The sequence below is a fragment of the Brassica napus genome, chromosome A7, assembly GCF_020379485.1.
Source record: "Brassica napus cultivar Da-Ae chromosome A7, Da-Ae, whole genome shotgun sequence".
Classification (NCBI taxonomy): Eukaryota; Viridiplantae; Streptophyta; class Magnoliopsida; order Brassicales; family Brassicaceae; genus Brassica; species Brassica napus.
The window spans coordinates 21,744,409-21,765,058 of NC_063440.1; the positions used below are offsets into that span (position 1 = coordinate 21,744,409).

Below are 20,650 nucleotides of genomic sequence, written 5' to 3' on the forward strand. Positions count from 1 at the left end.
AATCTTAAGAACAAAATGAATTGAAGGGAATACCCATTTTGGGTTTATCTATTGATTATGTTAATTAATAAATTTACAATTTCTTAGATCCAATCCGTATTTATAATAGCCTCAAAATTTTGATTACCTATCTCTTTTAGATACTGAAATTAATGTCTAGGAGCAGATATACCACGTGGTTTTTCTGAATATGATAATCTGACCGTTAAACAACCAAAAATACAATAACTTGCTAATTGGAGGAATTGATCTTCTATGAGAATTAGTCGTACCTATATAAAAATGAATTATCTCTGCTTTTTTCATTTTAAACTAAATTCAGAATCGTCACTGCTGATATAATAGAAACGTGTGAATAGACTTAAAAGGGTTGTTCTTATCCAATGGGTGTGGGAGGGCAATGTTCAACTTCAACGTGACTATTTCTTTGTAGGCTAGTCGATGGACTATAGTGATATGTTTTTTAATTCCGTTTAACAAATGTGTTGTAGTTTCTATATAACAATAATTGGAAATATGAAAAGGTGGTACGTGGACATCAAATACTGTGGTGGTGGGGAATAGTCTTCCATCTTTCAACGGCATAGAGTCAGAAGAAGTATGGGATTGGTTGAATGGTTTTGTCAAAATGCACTTAGAAAAAGATACATTGTCCACTCTTGTTCTTCATTGTTCATGCACCAATCTTTTCATTTAAAAATTAATTTATTAAGTACGTGAGAAAACATTTCAACATGGTGTGTATATAATTATGATAGTTTCAGTCGCTCAGCTAGCATTTTTTTGTATATATTGGGTGTCAAATCTCTATGCTGAAATTAGTGGCATAGAGATTAAACGAGAGATTTGTCCCCCAAAAAAAATGACTAAACGAGAGATTTCTTCTTGATGTAACTATAAGCAAAATATGGTATAAAAACAAGTTAACAATGTTGTTTGTTAAAACTATTACGAAAAGTTGATTTAAGTATGGGTCGTGAAAGTTGATTGGTGAAGTTTGTGTTAGCCAATAAAAGAACGGGCAAGTACGCGGAGAGCTTAAGTGGGATATATAATGTAGTATATTATAAGAAGTTGATAGTGTTGACAAAAGTGGGACAAACCCCATTTCCATGTTTGGGAATTTTGATTTCTTGGCACCTTTATAATATATGCTTTACTTCTGGTGTGCTCCATATACACCCACACTACACAAATACAATTTATTACACCAAAGTTTCAAGCAATAATTTGTTACATACCATAATGGTTGATTATGAAACTCAGTTATCAGTCTACATTGGTAGGAATCAAATACTTCAAAATAAAATTTTGCAAATACAAATTTCACCGAAATGACAATCTATTTCGTACCTGGCCTTACAATTACCAAACTTCAAAATGTTCATCCATAAGTAAAAAATATGGATATTTAAATTACAATGTACATTGTGGTTGGTGTTAAAAAAATGTACATTGTGTTTTTTTATAAGAATATTGAGATTTTATAGTCCTTAAACTTCATATATTTGAAATCCTTTAACAAAGAAAAAACTGCATATATTTGAGAAATGAATCTTCAATCTAACTTGGTTTGAATTGAAGTTAGGTTTGTTGTCAGTGTTTATGTATTTTAGAAAGAAAAAAAAAATCACATGTTGGCCTCTTTTGCTTTTTTAAGAGATTCCTTTGAGAAGCGAATAATAAGGAACCTACACAACATGGACACACACGCAGAGAATATTAACTAATCCAATCAATACTCAACACACAATATGACTATGAGTGTCAATTATGAAAGAGTACAAATCACGTCACAATAACCAAATAAATAACATCGTTTATACTTATTCATGTAAGTGTCTTAAATCTCTGTGCAACAATAAATGAGCCCACATTCATTGTAAGACTATGTACAATAATTTTAAAATTCAACATCTTCCATTTTGGTTGTGACTGATAAAAGTTAGAAGAAAATGGAGTAAATAAATAAGTGGAACTAAGCTGGAAATAAAACATGTGGTATGAAGAGAGGGAAAAAGAAAACCATAATAAATTCTCTTGTAAAACTTTGAGATTAAAAATTAAAGTATATTATTCTCTTTTTATACAGTAAATAGCTGAAATGGTGTAAAACATTTTTCACCTGATTGATAAATGTGTAGCTGAAACTAGAGTAAATTTAATTTTAGAGTAAATATTTATTCTATTAGTGCAATACAATCAAACTCTTCATTTTTTAACATTCCACATTATATTTTTTTTTACCTCATCATTTAACACACATTCAACTTATACACATTACAATGGTTTTGTTTAATAAAATTCAGACTAATAATTATTTTTTCTATATGCAAGTTAAATAAATATAATCTCTATTTATAGAAAAATTTAAATGATAAAGTTTCGTATAAGATATAAAAGTAAAATATTTAATTATAATGTGAATGTTGATTTTAAATAATAAAAAAGATATAAAAATATCAAAAATCTTTAGAAAATAACACGTGTTGAAGCTGTCTATACTCTCGAAAAAGAGTGCACGGCTCGTAGCAAAAGTGGACGCATTGAAATATATTCCGACAAAGAGAAGATTTTGTCTTTCAACCAAAAATCGGTCCAAACATTTTCATCTTCATGGGCTTTTAATAGAGTTTTGTTAACTCTAAAACAAAATAGTGAGCCAAGTCAACAAAGCCCATATAGTGTCATATCAATAGTCAACTACTTTGGAGTTCCAGTGCAACCATATCTTCTTCCTTATCCATTCCAATAAAATCTCTATTGATCTCTCAAGAAACAAGAAAAAAAATGATGTCATCAATGGCACTCCACTCATCTGCTTCCCTCTGCTCTTCTTTCATCTCTCAACATCCAAAACTCTCCATCAAAGCTTCTCCATTGTTCCATAACCAAACCACAAAACCCATCTCTCTAAACCGGAAGATTGTGGCTCTTGCAGCTCCAGAGACACTCACTTCTGAACCAGTCACCGACACTCCACAACCGAAACAGGTAAACAACAACAACAACACACTCTTCTTTTATGTGTTCTGTTTCAAATATATCTGAGTTGTTCTTGTGTTTTAGGTAGTGAACCAACAAGAGGAGAAAGCAAGAGTGGTTCTCAAGTTTGTGTGGATGGAAAAGAACATAGGATTAGGATTGGACCAGCATGTCCCTGGACATGGTACAATCCCACTAAGTCCTTACTTCTTCTGGCCAAGAAAAGATGCTTGGGAAGAGCTCAAGTCTACTCTTGAAGCTAAGCCATGGATCTCTCAGAAGAAGATGATCATTCTCCTTAACCAAGCCACTGACATCATCAACCTCTGGCAACAAAGTGGCGGCAACTTAACTTCCCAATAATCTTCTTTTCCTTTGTCTATGATATTTTGCTATTGAGAGTTATTTGTTACAATGATATCTAAACAATATCCATCACATTAGACTTTAAAATATTGAAAATGTTTTTATTGCAAAGAAGATAATAAAAGCAAAAAAAAAAACTAAGCTAAGCGACATTGAGTTGTTGTTTTCCTGGAAGAATGAAACATCCTACGCTTGAAGATTGAGATTTTGCAGAGAAGAGCTTCACCATATGACTTGGAGACTCTCTGGTCACCGGAGTATGTACATGTCAGCGTCACTTTCTTCTCCAACACACTCACCAATATTGAATATGTTTCTGCTTACCGAAAGAAACAGAGAAAACAAGAAACAATCTGTTGTGAGATAAAGAACTAATGTCGGTGGTCTTATCTGGAGAAGTAAAACTAGTTCTCACCGATCATCCTTGACATTATGTCGGCGATCTTCTCTTGGCAGTCACTACATCTGATGTCTGCTGATAAAACAATCTCCTGAATCTGTTAACAACAGACAAAATCATTACCACAAAACAGAAACCACAGTCAAAGAGAGAAGTGTTCAAAAGAGTAGCTACGAACAAGAGGCATGGATAAGGATGCAACAGAAGCTAGACTGCTTTCACTTGTTATTGAAAGCTTGCTTCTTGGTGATGCTCCAAGCTCTTGCTCAACGATTTCAGACAGAGAAGCCATAACAGTGTCTCCTTGTACCAGGAAATATAAATAGAACAGGAATCAAGAATCCTACAAGTTGTCGCTATCAGGAAAAGGATGAGCTAGCAAATCTTCTTAAGTGGATGACAGAAGAAGCCCATCTTTTCTTTTGCTTCACTCTGTGGAGAAAATCAAGTTTAAAGAGACAAGAGACATGTTAACACATAAGACAGACATATACAAACTATGCTTTGGATCCTTGACTTAATTGTAACATATTTTAGAGTGAGAAAGTCAAGACGTTTTGGCTCTTCCTTTACTTTTCCTCTGCATAGTTTGAAAAAGATGCTTCACTCACAAAAATGCAACCCCACCAAGAACATTCAAGTAGTTCTTTATTTTTCTTTCATTACCCCACTTCGGTATATCCAATCACAGATAAAGCACAAAAAGAGATATTAGGTACAAAGTTAAAAAGGAGTTTAAAATAAAAACTCTTAACCTTTTATCATAACAAGGGGTTTAGTATTATAAGCACTCTTACAGTCTTGCACAGACTGTAAAAAATCTCAAAACTGAATCAATGAACCGTTCTCATAATGGTCCCAGTTTCCACAAAGCATTAGTCGTTACAACTTGTAACCAAAGAGTATTGGTCCCGTTTGGATGATGTACGAGACAAGACACTTATGGGGACATGGACAATGACAGAAGTAATTTACGTACCAATCATGTGTCTTGCAACTTCGAAGAAATCAAAACAAATGCTTCAAAATTCAAATAAACGTGTCATTACCACATGAGCCGCCTCAAATCAGCTCTAAAACCATTCACAGCTAAGACGAGAGTATGTATATTATATGGACACTGAACTGAAGGTTAAAAAAAAAAGATGTTTTATTTGATGATACATATGTTACATGAAAAGAAAGATCAATTCTAAAAATACACTGTTTAGTGTCTAAAACCCTAGTGAGGTAATGTGCTATTATTACCTACTCTCTACTGCATCCAAAACTTGCTGCCTGTATTGAAGCGCTCTATGTCTACTGTTACACATACGTACACAAGACGAATTTCGATGCCATGATGAGCTTAACCCTATAATTCCCCAACAGCAATGTGTCACAAAAATCTAAAACCCAAAATTTTCATCAAGCAGATGCACATTAGGTAATATGTACCTCACAAGACTAGACACTCTCCAATCCCCAACCTGATCATCATCTTGACATCAACAGGCCAGCCAAATGCTGCCCAACCGAAGAGCCAAATACAGAATCTCCCATGAACTTGCCGTTCTCACATGAGTAACCATCAGTCAAGCTAGGATCATGCGGCCAGAAACTGACTACACGATTGCGCTTCCTTGGGCCAACAACCGAAGAGCTAAACAGAGAATCTCCCATGGAACTGGTTCTTTTCCGCTTGTTCGACGCTGTCCACTTCAAGTCAGAAACCAAGACGTGTTTTAGAAGATCTGGAACTGGCTTATTGGTTGTAGCTACTGGAAGAGATACGGTTAGTTTAGCTTCATCCTTTAGTGACATAATGCAATCACCGACACCAACTTCACATAGCTTCTCCTCAGGTTTCACCTCAACCTCATTCTTCTTCATCGAGGCTAGAACAGAACTCACGAGATCAGATCTTGGTTTCATCTGAACCCACTCATCTGCCAACCATTCCAAAGATTGTCTGAGACCACTACGATGGAAGGAAGATATTTTCTTCTCGCCTGGAAGGTAAACTTCAACTCTCTCTTCCGAAACTTTCTCCACCACGATGCCTTCCCACCATCCATCACACCACCACACGTCCACAGGCACACCAACATCGACGGCACACACATCGCTTTCATTGCTAGGCCTCAGATTTGGACGCACTACTTTCCGTCCTGGGATTCTAAGACCCAGATGATCACTAGCAGCAACCTGAGACGCCAAAATCCACTCCTCTAGCTTCTTTGATTCATCATCTGCATCCATAATGTCTTGGTACTGGACCTTAACCTTATCCTTGTGTTTCTTCACTACCAATGCAACCAACCAACAACCTCTGATGCCACTATCTTGGGAAAGAACTTCAACAACTGAACCCTTTTTAATGAGATGGGACGAATCATCTTCTGCACCTTTACACATAGAAGTATCAGAAGCCTCCAAGTCAACCAGAGAAGCTCCTGATACTGGGTCAGTGTCAATGTCAAGTGGCTGGGCACCTTCACCTGTCTTTAGAATGGAAACATTCAAGTATCTAAGCACTTCTTGTCTCCAGTAACCTTGTAACTGTGTAATGTCATAAGGCTCTATGCCATCATCTCCGTATAACTTCTGGCAGAAGAAAGGTACGCGCTGCACATGCATTGGCACCTTGAGAAGCTCCTCGTAATGCTGAGGGCTGAGGACAGAAGCCAATCCATCTATGCACTCGATTTTGATGTCTTGGAGACAATGAGAAAAGAAAATCTCCCTGTCGTTAGCATCGTCGGTCAAATCAATACCGACTTCATCAGCTTTGTGAAACCACCGTACCACGACCATCTTGTTGCCTTTGGAGTCCTCGTAAAGGTCTTCCAAATATGCAATGAGTCTCTTGTGTTGCTCCGCTAAAACATACACAAAATCATTCACCTGTAATGAGTTTGTGGAAAAAAGGATCAGTTTTTTAAACAGTAAATGACACCAACTGAACTTCAGTAAAAAAACATTAAAAATGGACTAACCGAGACTCTGACACCATTCCGGGAGAAAGATGGATAATGCTTACGCCGTTTCCTGCAAGTCCAGGAAGAACCCATCCAGGAGAAGTTTATGGTCGAGTGAATAAGCACCTGAGGCTTACCATTCTGAAAAGAAACAAAAGAGAAACCAATAAATATTCCATTTTCTCACAACTCTATACTAAAAGAATGAGAAAAAAAAAACCAGTACCATAAAAGTGTCAATATTGAAATCTCCAGCAGCTTGTTCAGTCACAGTAGTAGCTCGTACATCTGCTACATGAGGTATCTCACCTAAGAAATTAAAAGAAAAAAACACAAACAAAAGATCAGCAATATTTCAACAAAATGCTCTCTGATACAAAACTAGAAAAAAAACCAACAATTCGTGCAGACAAGCTCAGTACCAAAAGGTGAGAGAGCTGATCTGTCTGCACCAAATTTAAGTATTAATAGATTTAGCTGCAAAAGACGCAACGAGAGAAGGTAAGATCTCTAACAGACAAAAAAACAACATTTCCAAACACAAAACAAAAAAGTACATATACAAGACTTTGAATAAAAACTCCTAGCAGACAATTATAAGAGCCATTATATCCACGACAAGACAAGACTTCTATCACATATCCGACAGAACATGAAATTAAAAAAAAAAAAAACTCTTTTGAGCTTCAAGATCCGAACTTTATCTCGTTTCAGGAGAAACCCAAAACGTCACACGAAATGGATAGAGAAAAATCACCGGAAACAATGGAATCGAGCCAACCCTTGACGTCTTCCAAAGAGCTAAGCTTCTTCAAAACAGAGCGATTCATTTTCAACGCGTATCTAAAGGACATGCCTTTAGAAGCTCTCCTCAGCCTCCCAACAACAGCCAGATCCGCACATCCGTCTCTCCTCTCTAGGTAATAATGAACCTCCGTCTTCCCTTTCGCGTTCTTCACATTCAGCTCGTTCCACCCGCAATACGACGGCGTTTCAGACGACCACGCCATTATATCTCCCCACACAGACGAGATGAAGAAGAAGAAGGAAGGGCGGAATTTGAATTGGTTATGGAAAAAAAAGCTAGGGTTTTCGATTTGGGGATAAGTTTAAGGGTAGTGATTGGCTCCACGTTGAGTGGTGATTGTTAATTACGTTAGTACCCTCTGAGGTTAGAGTGAAATTACGAGTGGGCCCTTGAGAGGGGTTTACTTACGGGCTTTCTCTTTCATCTGTCACGATAAGGAGGAGGCCCCTCCCGTTTCGATTTTTTTATAACGGTAAAGGACAAAAGACATGTTGTGTGCGATGAAGCGCGTGATTTTCGGATTCTTGTATTTAAAAATAAGGAGGAAGGAGACTCACTCTTTCTAGTTGACAGCTGTGTACACGTCTTTCTAAGTTATTTTTAAAAGATATTTTCAATATTTCTGTTTGCATTTATTTTGATTTAGAACTTTTTTTTTTATTTAGATTGGAAGAATAAAAATAATAAGACTTTTAAAATAAAAATGTGATATTCAATTTTTAGGGTCTAGCTAATTGGTAACAATCATAAGAACATATGAACAAATAAGAAAAAATATATAGAAATAAAACTGAATGACTAGAATGTTTATTATTTATCGCATTTAGTAAGAAACAATATTGTTCTATATTCTTCTGTAATAAAAAAAAATAAAGAATAGAAAAAAAAAACTATTTTTTATAAATGATAAAAAAAATTTAGAAACGTTAGAGAATGTATTATTCATCATCATTTTTTTGTCACCATTCATATCTTTATAGAGAATTCAAGATATCAAAATGGTTATGAAACTCAATCGAACCAACAAATAGGAAATATGTCTGGAGAGAACATGATATTTTTATAGCTTAAAGATGGTTTTACGTTACAGGCGGCTCAACTGATGACATTGTGAGGACTATAAACATCTCAAGAAGTCTATTGCATTTACATATATAATGTAAAGTCTTGATTTGGACGATGAAATGCATGAAAGTCATATAATTTACAGAAATGGTATTGCAACAAACTATTTTTAACTAGTAAAAAAAGTGTTTATACCTACAACATGATCGATCTTCATTTCTCGTGGATGAATTTCGACAATGTAAGAAGTTTTTCTCTAACTTTAATATTGAACATATTCCAAAAACAACAAAAATGAGAGAAAATCTTGCACGCGGTTCTTAAATTTTATGTTTAGCTATGGTTTATGTTGATTTTATCCGACCGATTTGATTTGCTGAATCGTTGTCTTTTTAGAAATAGTTTATTTTTTGTTGGCAAAAAAATAAAAGAGTTCAAAACTTTAAATACAAAATATAACATAAGAACACTTTTATCAATGTTCTGAAATTACTTTAAGATATTTATTTTATAATAATTAAAAAAGTTATTACGACCAAAATTTTAATTTTATATATCGGCTAATACTTCTAAAAAATAATGATTAATTATATTTACACCAAACAATGGTAAATTGTTATTTTCATTCTATATACAATGAAAGAGCAAAATAATATGTTTTATAGGTGTTTCTTGCATGATAGAAAACTACGGTTTATTCAAAAAAAAAAAAATCAACCAACTTATTTAGTCTTTCAATCATTTGGTAGCTGATGCTCTTCTACATCATCAGAGAAGTTCGCTCTAGCGTTTGTGTCCACGGACTGTGCTTAGACAGTTTAAGAACGATTTTAAATTAGACAATTTAAACGAAATGGTCATTGTTGGGCAACACTAAGAAGAATTTGCCAGTGTTGGAAAGACTTATCATAAATGAAATGTAAGATGGATTCATGTCTTTTAAAACAACTCCAATCATAATATTAAATTTGGTGTTAAAATAACACCAAATCTAGTGTTTTGGTGTTCTACTTTATATTCATCTCCAACTATATCACCAAATTTTAGATTAAAATCTAGTGTTTGGGTGTTCTATTTAATTATCTCGATCAAGTGGCTATCTTTCTGATTTGTGTTTTACAATTCAAGTTGATTCAACAGTAGCTTAAGAAAAGCTAATTCGGAACAGAATCGATAAAAACAAATGAAAAACATATCTTTAAAATGTCTGAATATTGCAATATTATGGTCAAAGGTTTAGAAGTTTGTTTGCTATTTTTCGGTATGCAAACACCTAATTTTTATCTTGGTTCAAAAATGCCACTTTAGAAACACTAGTAATGTGTTATCGATTATGTTTTATTCGGTTAGTTTCTAGTACTAAGAAAAAATCATTAGTTTATTAATTTTTATTTATTATTTTTATGATGTAATATATTTTAAACCAGGTAAAATAAAACAAACTATTAAAAATAATAATGGCCAAAGTCATTCTTTCAGTTTTATTATATTTATAAATATTACAATTGATTTTACATTATATACCCAAGAATCAATATATAGGCTCATGCATCAATTAAGTTCTTTTTGAATAACCGTAACTCACCACTAACAGGACTATTGACTTTCTTGCTATGATGCACCTGAACCGGCTTATATGTGTAAATCTTGGCGCACCAAAGATAATACACAAAATTAATAGCTTGTAACAAAGTAATTAACCAGTAAAAATATTCAAGTCTCCCTTGGTTTAAATTTTTATCTGGCAACCAATTGCTCCCATCCGGTTTAGCACTGAATGTATGAACCAAAGTCACAAGTAAAGTACTCGCATAGTTTCCGATCGAAATTGACATCCAGAAAAGTGCCATCGACGTGCTCCTCATACTCTCCGGTGCTTGGTCATAGAAAAACTCCAAACTTCCTATCGACATGAAAGCTTCAGCAATTCCGTGGAGGCTGTACTGAGGAATCAACCACATAAATGAGATCGGAATCACCGTGTGTGGTTTATCCAAAAGCCCATGCTCTAATGCTACTTGTTTTCGTTCGATCTCAACGAACCCGGCAATGAGGGTTGCAATTAATGAGATGACAAATCCAATCCCCATTCTGTGGAGGAACGTGATGCCTCGCTCGAGACCAGTGAACTTTCTTGCAATCTTTACAAAGATGCGATCGTAGAAGACAACTGTGCAGAGCATCGCAACAGTTGTGAAGACAGACATTGAACCGGCTGGAATTTGGAATGATTTGGTTAGATGTCGGTTCATAGTTTTGGCTTGTTGAAGAGAGAAGGTTCCTTGTTGAGCATATGCTGTGAATAGGAGGATCCCAGAGGCTCCGATTGGACCCATCCGGATCACTGATTTGAGTTCTTCAACTCGGTGGACTGTGCTTAATCTCCATAGATTAGGGATTTGACCCGACTTCAAATTGTCTTCCTCAGTCTTTATCGCTGCTTTGTCCAAGAAACTATAAATATAAAAAGCATATGTTAGTAGGCTTATGACAAATGCAATGATTTGAATTAATTTTAGAAGCAATTATTAGAACCAGAATCTGTGTGAAATTTAATGATTGAAATTAAGTAAAATTAAAAAAAATTATATGAATTATTTTAAGTATTTTTGTTTTTTGTTAATTGCTATCTATTATCATGGATTTGCATAAATTTTTATTTTTGTTAAACTGTTTCAAAATAATATATATGTTTTCTGAGAAAATTCTGAAACTTTTTTACGTAGAATATAATTATTTTGTACTAAATTAGTTCTTTGTGCTGTTAATAATGATTTTATTTACATTTTTTTTGTTATTTGTATTATATATATATATTTCTATTAGGTTGTATATTAGTATTAGATATATATTATTTAGAAAGCGAATCAATATGCTAATTCCCCATCCTCAAAATTTTACTTGATTTTTGTTTCAAATGTTTCATGATCTTTGTTCTATACATCGATTTAATTTATTTATGTCTTGATTTATAAGTTTTTTTTATTCTGGATAATGTTGTTTCAAATTAATTTTCCGCCATTTTTAATTTTAATTTTACTGTTTTCCTTTATATGAGAAAATAAAATATATTTTTTTACGTTTTTCGACACAGGTTTCAAGAATTTTATGAATATATATATATATATGAAATTTTGAAACTGTAATTTTTTGAGTAAAATTATGAAAATTATATTTCAGTAACATAAAATTTAATAAGATTATAAAATGAATAATAACTAATATTTTAATATAAATCTTTAAAATCTTTAAATTGGTAATAATAGAATTGTACAAAACAAAAAATTACAAATCATTAAAAATCTAATCTCAAAATTTCAAAATTTGTTAGAATCTATCTACTAGTAACATGAATACTCAATCTTGAAATAAATATTAATGTATTTAAATAGTTTAAACTTTATATTTCAAACGAATCATAGTATACTTTTTCTTGTTCTTACATAAATTGAATTACTAAATCAACTATGACGATAGTCAAAAGGCCTATAATAAGTTAGCACTATTAAAAACATCGTACTATTTTGTATAGTAAAATCTTTCGTCACTTATCTCTAATATAAACAAATTATTCGACTATATGTTAGTCCTTCCGAAATCACCATGGTATGTATCGTAGTGCACGATGCGTTAATTACCAGAAGTTTCGATATGAATTTGAAGAAGAAGAGTCCCCAATAGATTGTTATTAATTACCTCATGTGTTTGGTGTGTGTGAGTATACCGTCTAAGGAGATGGTAGCATCAATCTCATCATTGAAATAGAGAAGAGTATGATCAGAAACCATACTCAGTTTCCTTTTGTGAAACGCTGCAACTGCCACTTGGATCAAGCGGGTAAACGGACTACCGGATGGATGCAAGTGACGATAAAGCCTGAAACCGCCGACAAAAGCAATAACAGACAGGAACATAGCCAGTGTTGGGATTCCCAAACCTACACCCCACCCAACGTTATCTTGGATGTACACAAGAACCGTCACCGCCACTAAAACCGCTGCACCCATGATAAAGTAGAACCTAAGAATTTGATTACAACAACAAATTTTCATTATTTCTGGTTAAAGCAACAACAATGATAATTAGAAGAAAATTACTAGCTAGGTAATATTTAAAACATGGGTTTCTACTTCCATCAAACACATGATCATAGTTTGTTTGTTTTTGCTAACAATAGTTTTATTTGGCAAAAGAAAACACACATGATCATCATAGTTCAAAAATTAGCTTCACACATCTAGATTATTACTTTAGTTTAATCGTTCTAGCAAACTTTAATAGTTGTATAATAGTTCATTTTCATTTACAAAACTATAATTAAGAAAGTTGTTCCTTATTGAGCTTCCATCAAAACATTTGCAAGTCCTTGACCTATACAAAAAGACTTAAATAGCTAATACATGCATTTCTTAACTTAATAGCAGCATCAGAAAGTCATGTATATAGTTTTTAGGGTACAGACAAATGTTTAATACAAAAAATATTTTAATGTTGTATAATCTATACGACCAATTGAAAAAATAATAAAAACCACTATGCAATCTCTATGAAAGGACTCGGAATTGTTGCTATATATATGCAGTAGAAAAGGTGTGAATAATATAAATTACCAGTTGAAGTAGTTCCAGGGTTTGGTGGTTTGCTCTGGATCCGATTCGTCGAACTGATCCGCACCAAACGCAACAACGCAGGGTCGGATCCCACCTGACCCGATAGCTCCAAGAAGAAGAGCTATATACAGAACACTCAACTGTGCTGTGTCTGCTACTACACAAACTTCTTCTCCTTTACATGGTGGTGGCCTTAGCGTCGGTATTATTGCCGATATCGTAAGCAATGTCATCCCCTGTACGTTTTTATTCGGTTTACAACTTCTCGTTAGAAGACTATGATAAAGAAAATGAAAATTTGACTAAGACACCGTCGAGAAGAACTCAACTTTGGTTTATTCCGAGTTTCCTATGGTCAGGTTAAGTAAAGTTTTGTTAATAAAAGTTCTTTATGTATAAACATACGATTTGGTAGATAATGGAAGCGAAAGTGATGGTCCAGAAGCGGCCAGCGAAGGAGTCGGCGATAAAGGCACCGACGAGAGGAGTGAGACTCGAAGTTCCAGCGAAGTTAGTGAGAGTGTTGGCTGCTTTGGTTAACGGAAGATGAAGCTGTGTTGTTAGATAGCTTATCATGTTTGAGTGAAATCCAACCACCGCCATTTTCTCACACATCTCGTTCGCTGATAATCCATCAAATATTAATGATAATCAGTTTCATTTACACAAAACCAAAATAATAATCGTATAGAAGGTTTCTAGTCTCATACCGAAGATGAAGGGCATGGTAATTAATCCTCCCTTTCTTCGACTTGGCTTCCCATGAAGTTGTTTTTCTTCTTCACTGATCTTGTTCTTGCTCTGCTCTTCCATGTTGTTGAGTGTTTCCTTGTAATGATTAGTTATGTATTTTGTTTGTTATAACTTGTAAGTGTTGAAAATGGCAATATTTATAGGCTTTTTTGGTGTATATATTACTGGGTGCGTTATACTAGCCTTGGTCCGTATGAGGTCTATAAAGGAACACGACGATGGTGACGTCTACTGATTCGCAGGCAGACTTAAACCGTATTTGCGCGTTCCTCAACGATAATTTAGTGGAAAATTATATCAAATGACCATAAAAAACTTATTTAAGTAAATGACCATCAATCAGTATAAGGTATGATATTATGTATATTTATGTATCAGTGATAAAATAGTCTATTTGAAATAACTACCACACATTTTATTCATTTATTTGTTTTTTTTTTCATTTTCAAATCCTCTATTTCTTTATATGTACTTCAAATTTTTATTATAAATAGAATAAACTTTTTGATCTTACTCAAAAACATGAAATAATTCTGAACATTTAAATTTTTTTTTTTCAAAATAAATACATAATTCTAAAATAAATACATATTTCTAATACAAATATGTACATGCATGTTTTATTCTACATAATACCATGTTTCTACTATTCTATAGAAAACAAATTTATTTTTATATACTTTCAACAATTTCAAATTTTTATTATTTATATAACTGAAACATTTACTCTTTGTTTTGATTTATATTTTTGAATATAATGTTTAGTATATTTATTCTAAAGTTGATTCATCTATCAAATTTTAGTATCATTAAAAATGCAATGGTTTGTACAAACCTACAACATATAGTATAGTAATATATATGATGTAGTATATAGTACTGAAGTTTTAAGAAAAATACTATTTACTTATTTGATAATGTGAAAAGATGGTTTTCTGAAATTTGTGATTTACACTCAGTCCATATAACATTTTTATATGATTTACAGAAAAGCATATTTTAATTATTTTTCACTCACAATATATGATTATATTACATTTTGAACTTATCATATTAGTTTCGTTGTTACACAAATGACAGTACAACAAAACATACATGAATTATTGAACACACATAAACTAGTGTGCCAAATATTATTATGTTGATTAGATCAATTATGGTTATCCTTTTTATTTTATCAGCTATATGACACAACTTTTTTACAAATTCCACTGTGTAATTTACATCTCATACGATTCATGAGAATTTAATAGAATAGTATACTTGTCAACAGTTTTTTTAATTGTTCTTACATTATTATACATGTATCACTATTTGAATTTAAGAGACATGCAAATATCCTTTAAAAATAGACAAGTAGCTTTGCATGTTTATATAATAAATTCATACTTTTAAAACCGTATGATATTCTATATATTACAAAATAGTATTATAAGTTATATAGTGGCTCTGAATGGTAACGTGCAGGACAACAGCGGGATAAATGCAGTGCAGTTCAAATAGTAACAAAAATATATAGATATATAGGTATATGTAGAGATTTTTGTTAGTGTTGACGGCGGTGCGAAGCGGTCGGTTATCATTGAAGCCAATATGTTGAACGAAAGTAAGGAATATTTTTGTCTATCTCACATGTCAAATCAATGTTTAGAAAAATGTTAGACGGTAGTTAGGCATTTTATAAGTTAGGCGTTTTATAAAGAATTATTTATTATACTAGAACACCTATATCAATTTTTAAGATATCATTAAAAAAAATCATTTTGTTGAGGTCTGATATGTCGCCTAGACATCACATAGCCCAACTTTTAGAACACTGTGTCTAACAGCAGGGAATGGTTAGTTATTTTATTTTTAATTTACCATGACTATATTATTTATTAATTGTCATAATCAATATATAGCTAGTTGGCAAATTATCCCTAGTTTAGTCCCAGCTTAAGTTATTGGACAAAAACCTGAAATATATATAAAAACATTACACAATATAACAATTCTCTTATGAACTGTTGTTTGATTCCATGACCGTATGAACTAGTGTACTTTTAGGCTTTTAGCATCTTCTTAAGTTTTTCGGCCTGCATGCTTAGTTTATCGTGAACAAATTATGATCAATGTGTTGGTGATCAACTGATCACGTGGGAGTGACTAAAGTTTGAGGGAGTTTATAAAATTTTGTTTTACTTTTAGTAATTGTGGACAGCAAGTACCAACTAATAAAAATTACAAGTAGCTGTTATATGAGGTCAAATTTATGATCTTACGAGTTCTGATGGAGTCTTTGTAGCAGATCATATGGTATTTTCTACTCATTCAGAAAGATAAATTGATGTTGAATAAGTTGATTGAGATCAATCACTACAAGAAAACAAAGAGATTCTGATGGCCAAAATCGTCGGAAGTTCGTCGGAAAAGGCCTATTCCGACGCATTTCTGACGAAGGCGTTCGTCGGTATCATTTCGTCGGAAAAAAAGAATTCGTCGGAATTTCGTCAGAATTTCCGACGACTTTCTGACGAATACCGAGAAATAACATTCTGACGAACTTCCGACAATATTCCGATGCGGACACACGAGACTAGAGTTCATCGGAAAAACTATATACCGACGGAGACGGATCCTCCGAAGATTCCGACGAACTAAGTTCTCGGTAAATACCGACGGAGTCTGATTCGTCGGTAAATACCGACGGAATATGACTCGTCGGTAAATACCGACGGATTACGATTCGTCGGTAAATTCCGACGACTCACCATTCGTCGGTATGTTCCGACGAATCATAGTCCGTCGGTATTTACCGACGAGTCATACTCCGTCGGTATTTACCGAGAACTTAGTTCGTCGGAAAATGTCAATTTTAATAATACGAATTAATTTTGCATTTTTATATATATTTTTTATATGAAAAATTAATTAATAAATAAATAAAATCTGAAATTTAAAACTAATAATATTATAGAATTTAAATTCATACAAACCGAAATAGAAAAAAAACATTCAGAAAATTTAAAATTCATGCAAAACGAAAGAAAAAAACATTCAGACAGTTTTAAAAAGCTGAAAAAAACTAAGAACTCGAAGACATCAAACGATCTAGCTTCTGCATTATCTCGGCGTTGAACTTCTTCTGGGATGCCAGCTCAGCAAGGATAGTGGCATTCTCCGAACGGATAGTGGCATTCTCCGAAAGGATAGTGGTGTTCTGCTCCTCCAATGCCCCAATCCGTTCATCTTTGTCATGTAGCTCCTCGAGAATCATGGGATCGGCATACGGAGCTTGCGAAGAAGACGCCGGATACGAAGAAGCACGGCGGGCCAACCCAACTAAACGGCCTCCTTTCCTTTTAGGAACCGCCTACAAAAATATTTAAAGTTAGTAAATATAGACAAATTAGTAATCGACATTATAAAAAAATATATTAATAAAAAAAATTACCTTTTCAACCATCTCATTTATTTGCAATAGGGACAAGTTGGTTGAAGCTCCCGTAGAATCGCCGTCATCAGAGAGAGGCTGAGATTGAGTTGCTATTTCAGCTTCCACCAAATCAACGACACCTTTGATCACGGGATCCTGAATTTGACCTGTCTTCTTGTTAGTGTGAGCCACCTTAATGAGTTGGAGACGATCAACGGGATTACCGTCATTTTCTTCGATCTAAAAAACCGCCATTATTAGCCAAGGAATATATAAAATATTTATTTAAAAAATATAAAGATAAATAATTAAAAAAAACTTACAAGTTCATCTTCCTTAGTAGACATAGAGCAAGCGCCGAGGTTGTGCACATACATACCTTTCCCGCCACGATCGCTCTTCCGGTTCTTGGAGTTCCTAGAAGACGTCTCTGCAGTTTCTTCCTTCTCCCAATGAGCTATCAACTGCTCCCACACCGTCCCGTTGATGAACCGTGGCCTCTTGTTCTTCTGCCAAACTGTCTTCCACGCGTTTATCTGCTTCGTATAAGAGTCCATGGCTTTTTCGTTGAATTTCTTACGGACTGTTTCCGTGAGATCGGAGTGCCAGTTGAACTCTTGCTACAAAACAAACATAATTTAATAAGTAAATATATTTTAAAAAATGTAAATACTTTAAAAAAATGAAGAGTTTACCGCAAACTGACGAAACCACAACTCTCGTTCTTCGAAAGGAATCACACTCCACTTTGAATATCCAAAACGAAGCATGGAGTACATCATCTGGTTGATGCTCCTGCTAATGCCATTTTTCGACTTGGTGAACCTTTAAAAAAAATACAAGTTAGTTAACAAGTTAATTAATGGAAAAAAACATAATACTACAAATTAAAAAAAATACTAACCAAGTGCTATGTCCTCGTCGTGGGTTGGGATGGAGAACCGGGAGATGCTCTCGACCTGGTTGTTGAACCAATAGATCAACTGGCATGACCCCCGGATCCTGTTGAGCAGCAGCGGGAGGGGCAGCGGGAGCTGGAGCGGGAATATATGCGGGAACCGAGTTTTGTTCGTGAGACGATCCCGATGCACGGGAACTGCTCACCGAACTACGTCGAAGACGGGCTGCGGGGCGGGGTACATCCTCGGACCTAAAAAAAAATTAATTTATCAAAAATCTTTTCAAACCATTTCTATTTTTAATGTTTTCATTTATATATTTACAAAAGGTTTTATAAACGTTTAAAAAAAACAACTAAATTTTTTATTATACATGATTTATATATATATTGTATACAAAATTATAAATTTTTATAATTACAGAAAAATGTTGTTAAATATTTTTAAAATTTTTAAAAAACGTTTTATTATACATAGTTTATTACTGGAAATTTGTAAAAAATTATTAAAATTTTAAAATTTTTTATTATACATGATTTATATATATATATATGTATACAAAATTATAAATTTTTATAATTATAGAAAAATGTTGTTAAATATTTTTAAAATTTTTAAAAAACGTTTTATTATACATAGTTTATTACTGGAAATTTGTAAAAAATTATTAAAATTTTAAAATTTTTTATTATACATGATTTATATATATATATGTATACAAAATTATAAATTTTTATAATTATAGAAAAATGTTGTTAAATATTTTTAAAATTTTTTAAAAACGTTTTATTATACATAGTTTATTATTGGAAACTTGAAAAACGTTTTTAAAAATCAAAAAACGTTTTAAAAACAGGAAAACGTTTTGAATTTTAACAAAAACACAAAATAATTCCAAAAAAAACTTAAACAACAATCCAAACAACAATCCTAACTTATATATCCTAAACTATCCATTCAATCCTAAAATTTTCAATCAAACAACCTAAAATCCGAGATCTAACTTCCAAAACCCTAAAAAATTGGGATAAAACAAGGTTGGGATGATTCTTACATGATTTGGGGTTTGGGGAAGATGATTGGGGGCCGGAATGGGGGCCGCCGGTGATGGGGGCTCGAGAACGGCCGGAATCGCCGTGAAAGGGAGAGAAATTGCGGAGAGAATTGAGAGAGAGCCGGAGGCGGAAATAACGAAGAAGGAAGAAGATGAGTAATTATATTTAACAATTCCGACGGATACGGGTTCGTCAGTATTCCGTCGGTATCATTAAATATATATCAATTGGCGGTCCGCGAAAATTTCACGCGGTTTGGTTTTCCCGGGTAAATTACAATTCCGACGGAATTAAGTTCGTCAGTATATTCCGACGGAATACTGACGACTCATTCCGACGGAATACTGACGACTTTAGTGTTTAAGGGTTGGTTACAAGTTTCTAAAAGCAAAATCCAAATCTTTGATAATATATATAGTATTTTCATAAAGATTTAACAGTAGAAATGTTTTGATAACACGAATTTATACAACAACATTTTTTGTAGTGTAAGATTAGATGAATGTGATTGTATAAGTATATGAGTGTTAAGATGAGATGTTATGAAAACATGTGATATGCATACATAAATATTTTTATGAATTGTTATATTTGAACGGTTGCGATCTAATACTATACTAAACACTTATTATGTATTATTTTCATAGTTTTGGCATACAAATTTATAGATTTTTATGTTGGAAATGTTTTAAAAACACATGTCCTCGGTAATTCGTCGCAATATACCGACGACATCCCGACGAACTAACAGAGTTCGTCGTAATGTCGTCGGTATGTTGCGACGAATTACCGAGGACTTTTTAAAAACACATGTCCTCGGTAATTCGTCGCACTGTACCGACGACATTCCGACGAACTCGGTTAGTTCGTCGGGATGTCGTCGGTATATTGCGACGAATTACCGAGGACATCTCCAGACTTTCATGAAACTCTTTATCGTCGCTATCTCGTCGGTATTTTGCGATGGATTTCCGACGGACCAAATGGAAAAAAAAAAAAAAAAAAAACTAATCCGAATCTTCTGAATCTTCATCAAACTCCCCAACCTCAGCTTCTGGTTCCGAATGTACAACAGCATCAAGTCCAAACTCAGTCAAATCCTCAACGAGTTCAACATTTGCCAAATCTTCAACTGCCTGGGCGTTGCTGGTAGACTCTGGTTGCAATGGTTCATCATCATCAGAAGTTCCATCCACTCGTCCTCTTGGGTTGATTTGCGTTACAGTGACCCATGGATCATCTCTGTACGTCACCCGAGGGTAACTGATGTAACATACCTATACATATCAATGAAAAAATATTTTTACCTCTCATATTGTAAATGAAAGGTA

At 33.6% G+C, this 20,650-nt stretch overlaps 4 protein-coding genes across 6 annotated transcripts; 1 reads left to right on the forward strand and 3 right to left on the reverse strand.

Annotated features, from left to right (window-relative positions):
- The first annotated feature begins 2,684 nt into the window (after nt 1–2,684).
- Nucleotides 2,685–3,503, forward strand: LOC106353845 (30S ribosomal protein 3-1, chloroplastic). The gene is made up of 2 exons (XM_013793653.3): nt 2,685–2,994; nt 3,070–3,503. The coding sequence occupies exons 1-2, from the start codon at nt 2,791–2,793 to the stop codon at nt 3,346–3,348; spliced, it is 483 nt and encodes a 160-aa protein (XP_013649107.1). The 5' UTR covers nt 2,685–2,790; the 3' UTR covers nt 3,349–3,503.
- LOC106353846 lies at nt 3,406–4,544 on the reverse strand. Its single transcript, XM_013793654.3, has 3 exons — nt 3,930–4,544; nt 3,767–3,848; nt 3,406–3,667 (listed from the first exon to the last, which is right to left on the reverse strand). Exons 1-3 carry the CDS (start codon nt 4,041–4,043, stop codon nt 3,489–3,491), a joined length of 375 nt encoding a protein of 124 aa, XP_013649108.1. The 5' UTR covers nt 4,044–4,544; the 3' UTR covers nt 3,406–3,488.
- Nucleotides 4,545–4,877: 333 nt separating this feature from the next.
- Nucleotides 4,878–7,953, reverse strand: LOC106353847. 3 transcript variants are annotated; one of them, XM_013793657.3, is made up of 5 exons: nt 7,469–7,953; nt 6,938–7,020; nt 6,730–6,852; nt 5,189–6,637; nt 4,878–5,105 (listed from the first exon to the last, which is right to left on the reverse strand). In XM_013793657.3, exons 1-4 carry the CDS (start codon nt 7,719–7,721, stop codon nt 5,228–5,230), a joined length of 1,869 nt encoding a protein of 622 aa, XP_013649111.1. In that variant the 5' UTR covers nt 7,722–7,953; the 3' UTR covers nt 4,878–5,105; nt 5,189–5,227. The 3 variants fall into 3 exon arrangements, with proteins under 3 accessions (XP_013649111.1, XP_022544770.1, XP_013649109.1); XM_022689049.2 differs by adding an exon at nt 7,134–7,188 and having other exon boundaries at nt 4,878–6,637; nt 7,469–7,707; XM_013793655.3 differs by having other exon boundaries at nt 4,878–6,637.
- A 2,089-nt stretch (nt 7,954–10,042) lies between these two features.
- Nucleotides 10,043–14,133, reverse strand: LOC106353848 (protein NRT1/ PTR FAMILY 3.1). Its single transcript, XM_013793659.3, has 5 exons — nt 13,905–14,133; nt 13,600–13,817; nt 13,195–13,430; nt 12,281–12,604; nt 10,043–11,038 (listed from the first exon to the last, which is right to left on the reverse strand). Exons 1-5 carry the CDS (start codon nt 14,005–14,007, stop codon nt 10,129–10,131), a joined length of 1,791 nt encoding a protein of 596 aa, XP_013649113.1. The 5' UTR covers nt 14,008–14,133; the 3' UTR covers nt 10,043–10,128.
- Between the last annotated feature and the right edge of the window lie 6,517 nt (nt 14,134–20,650).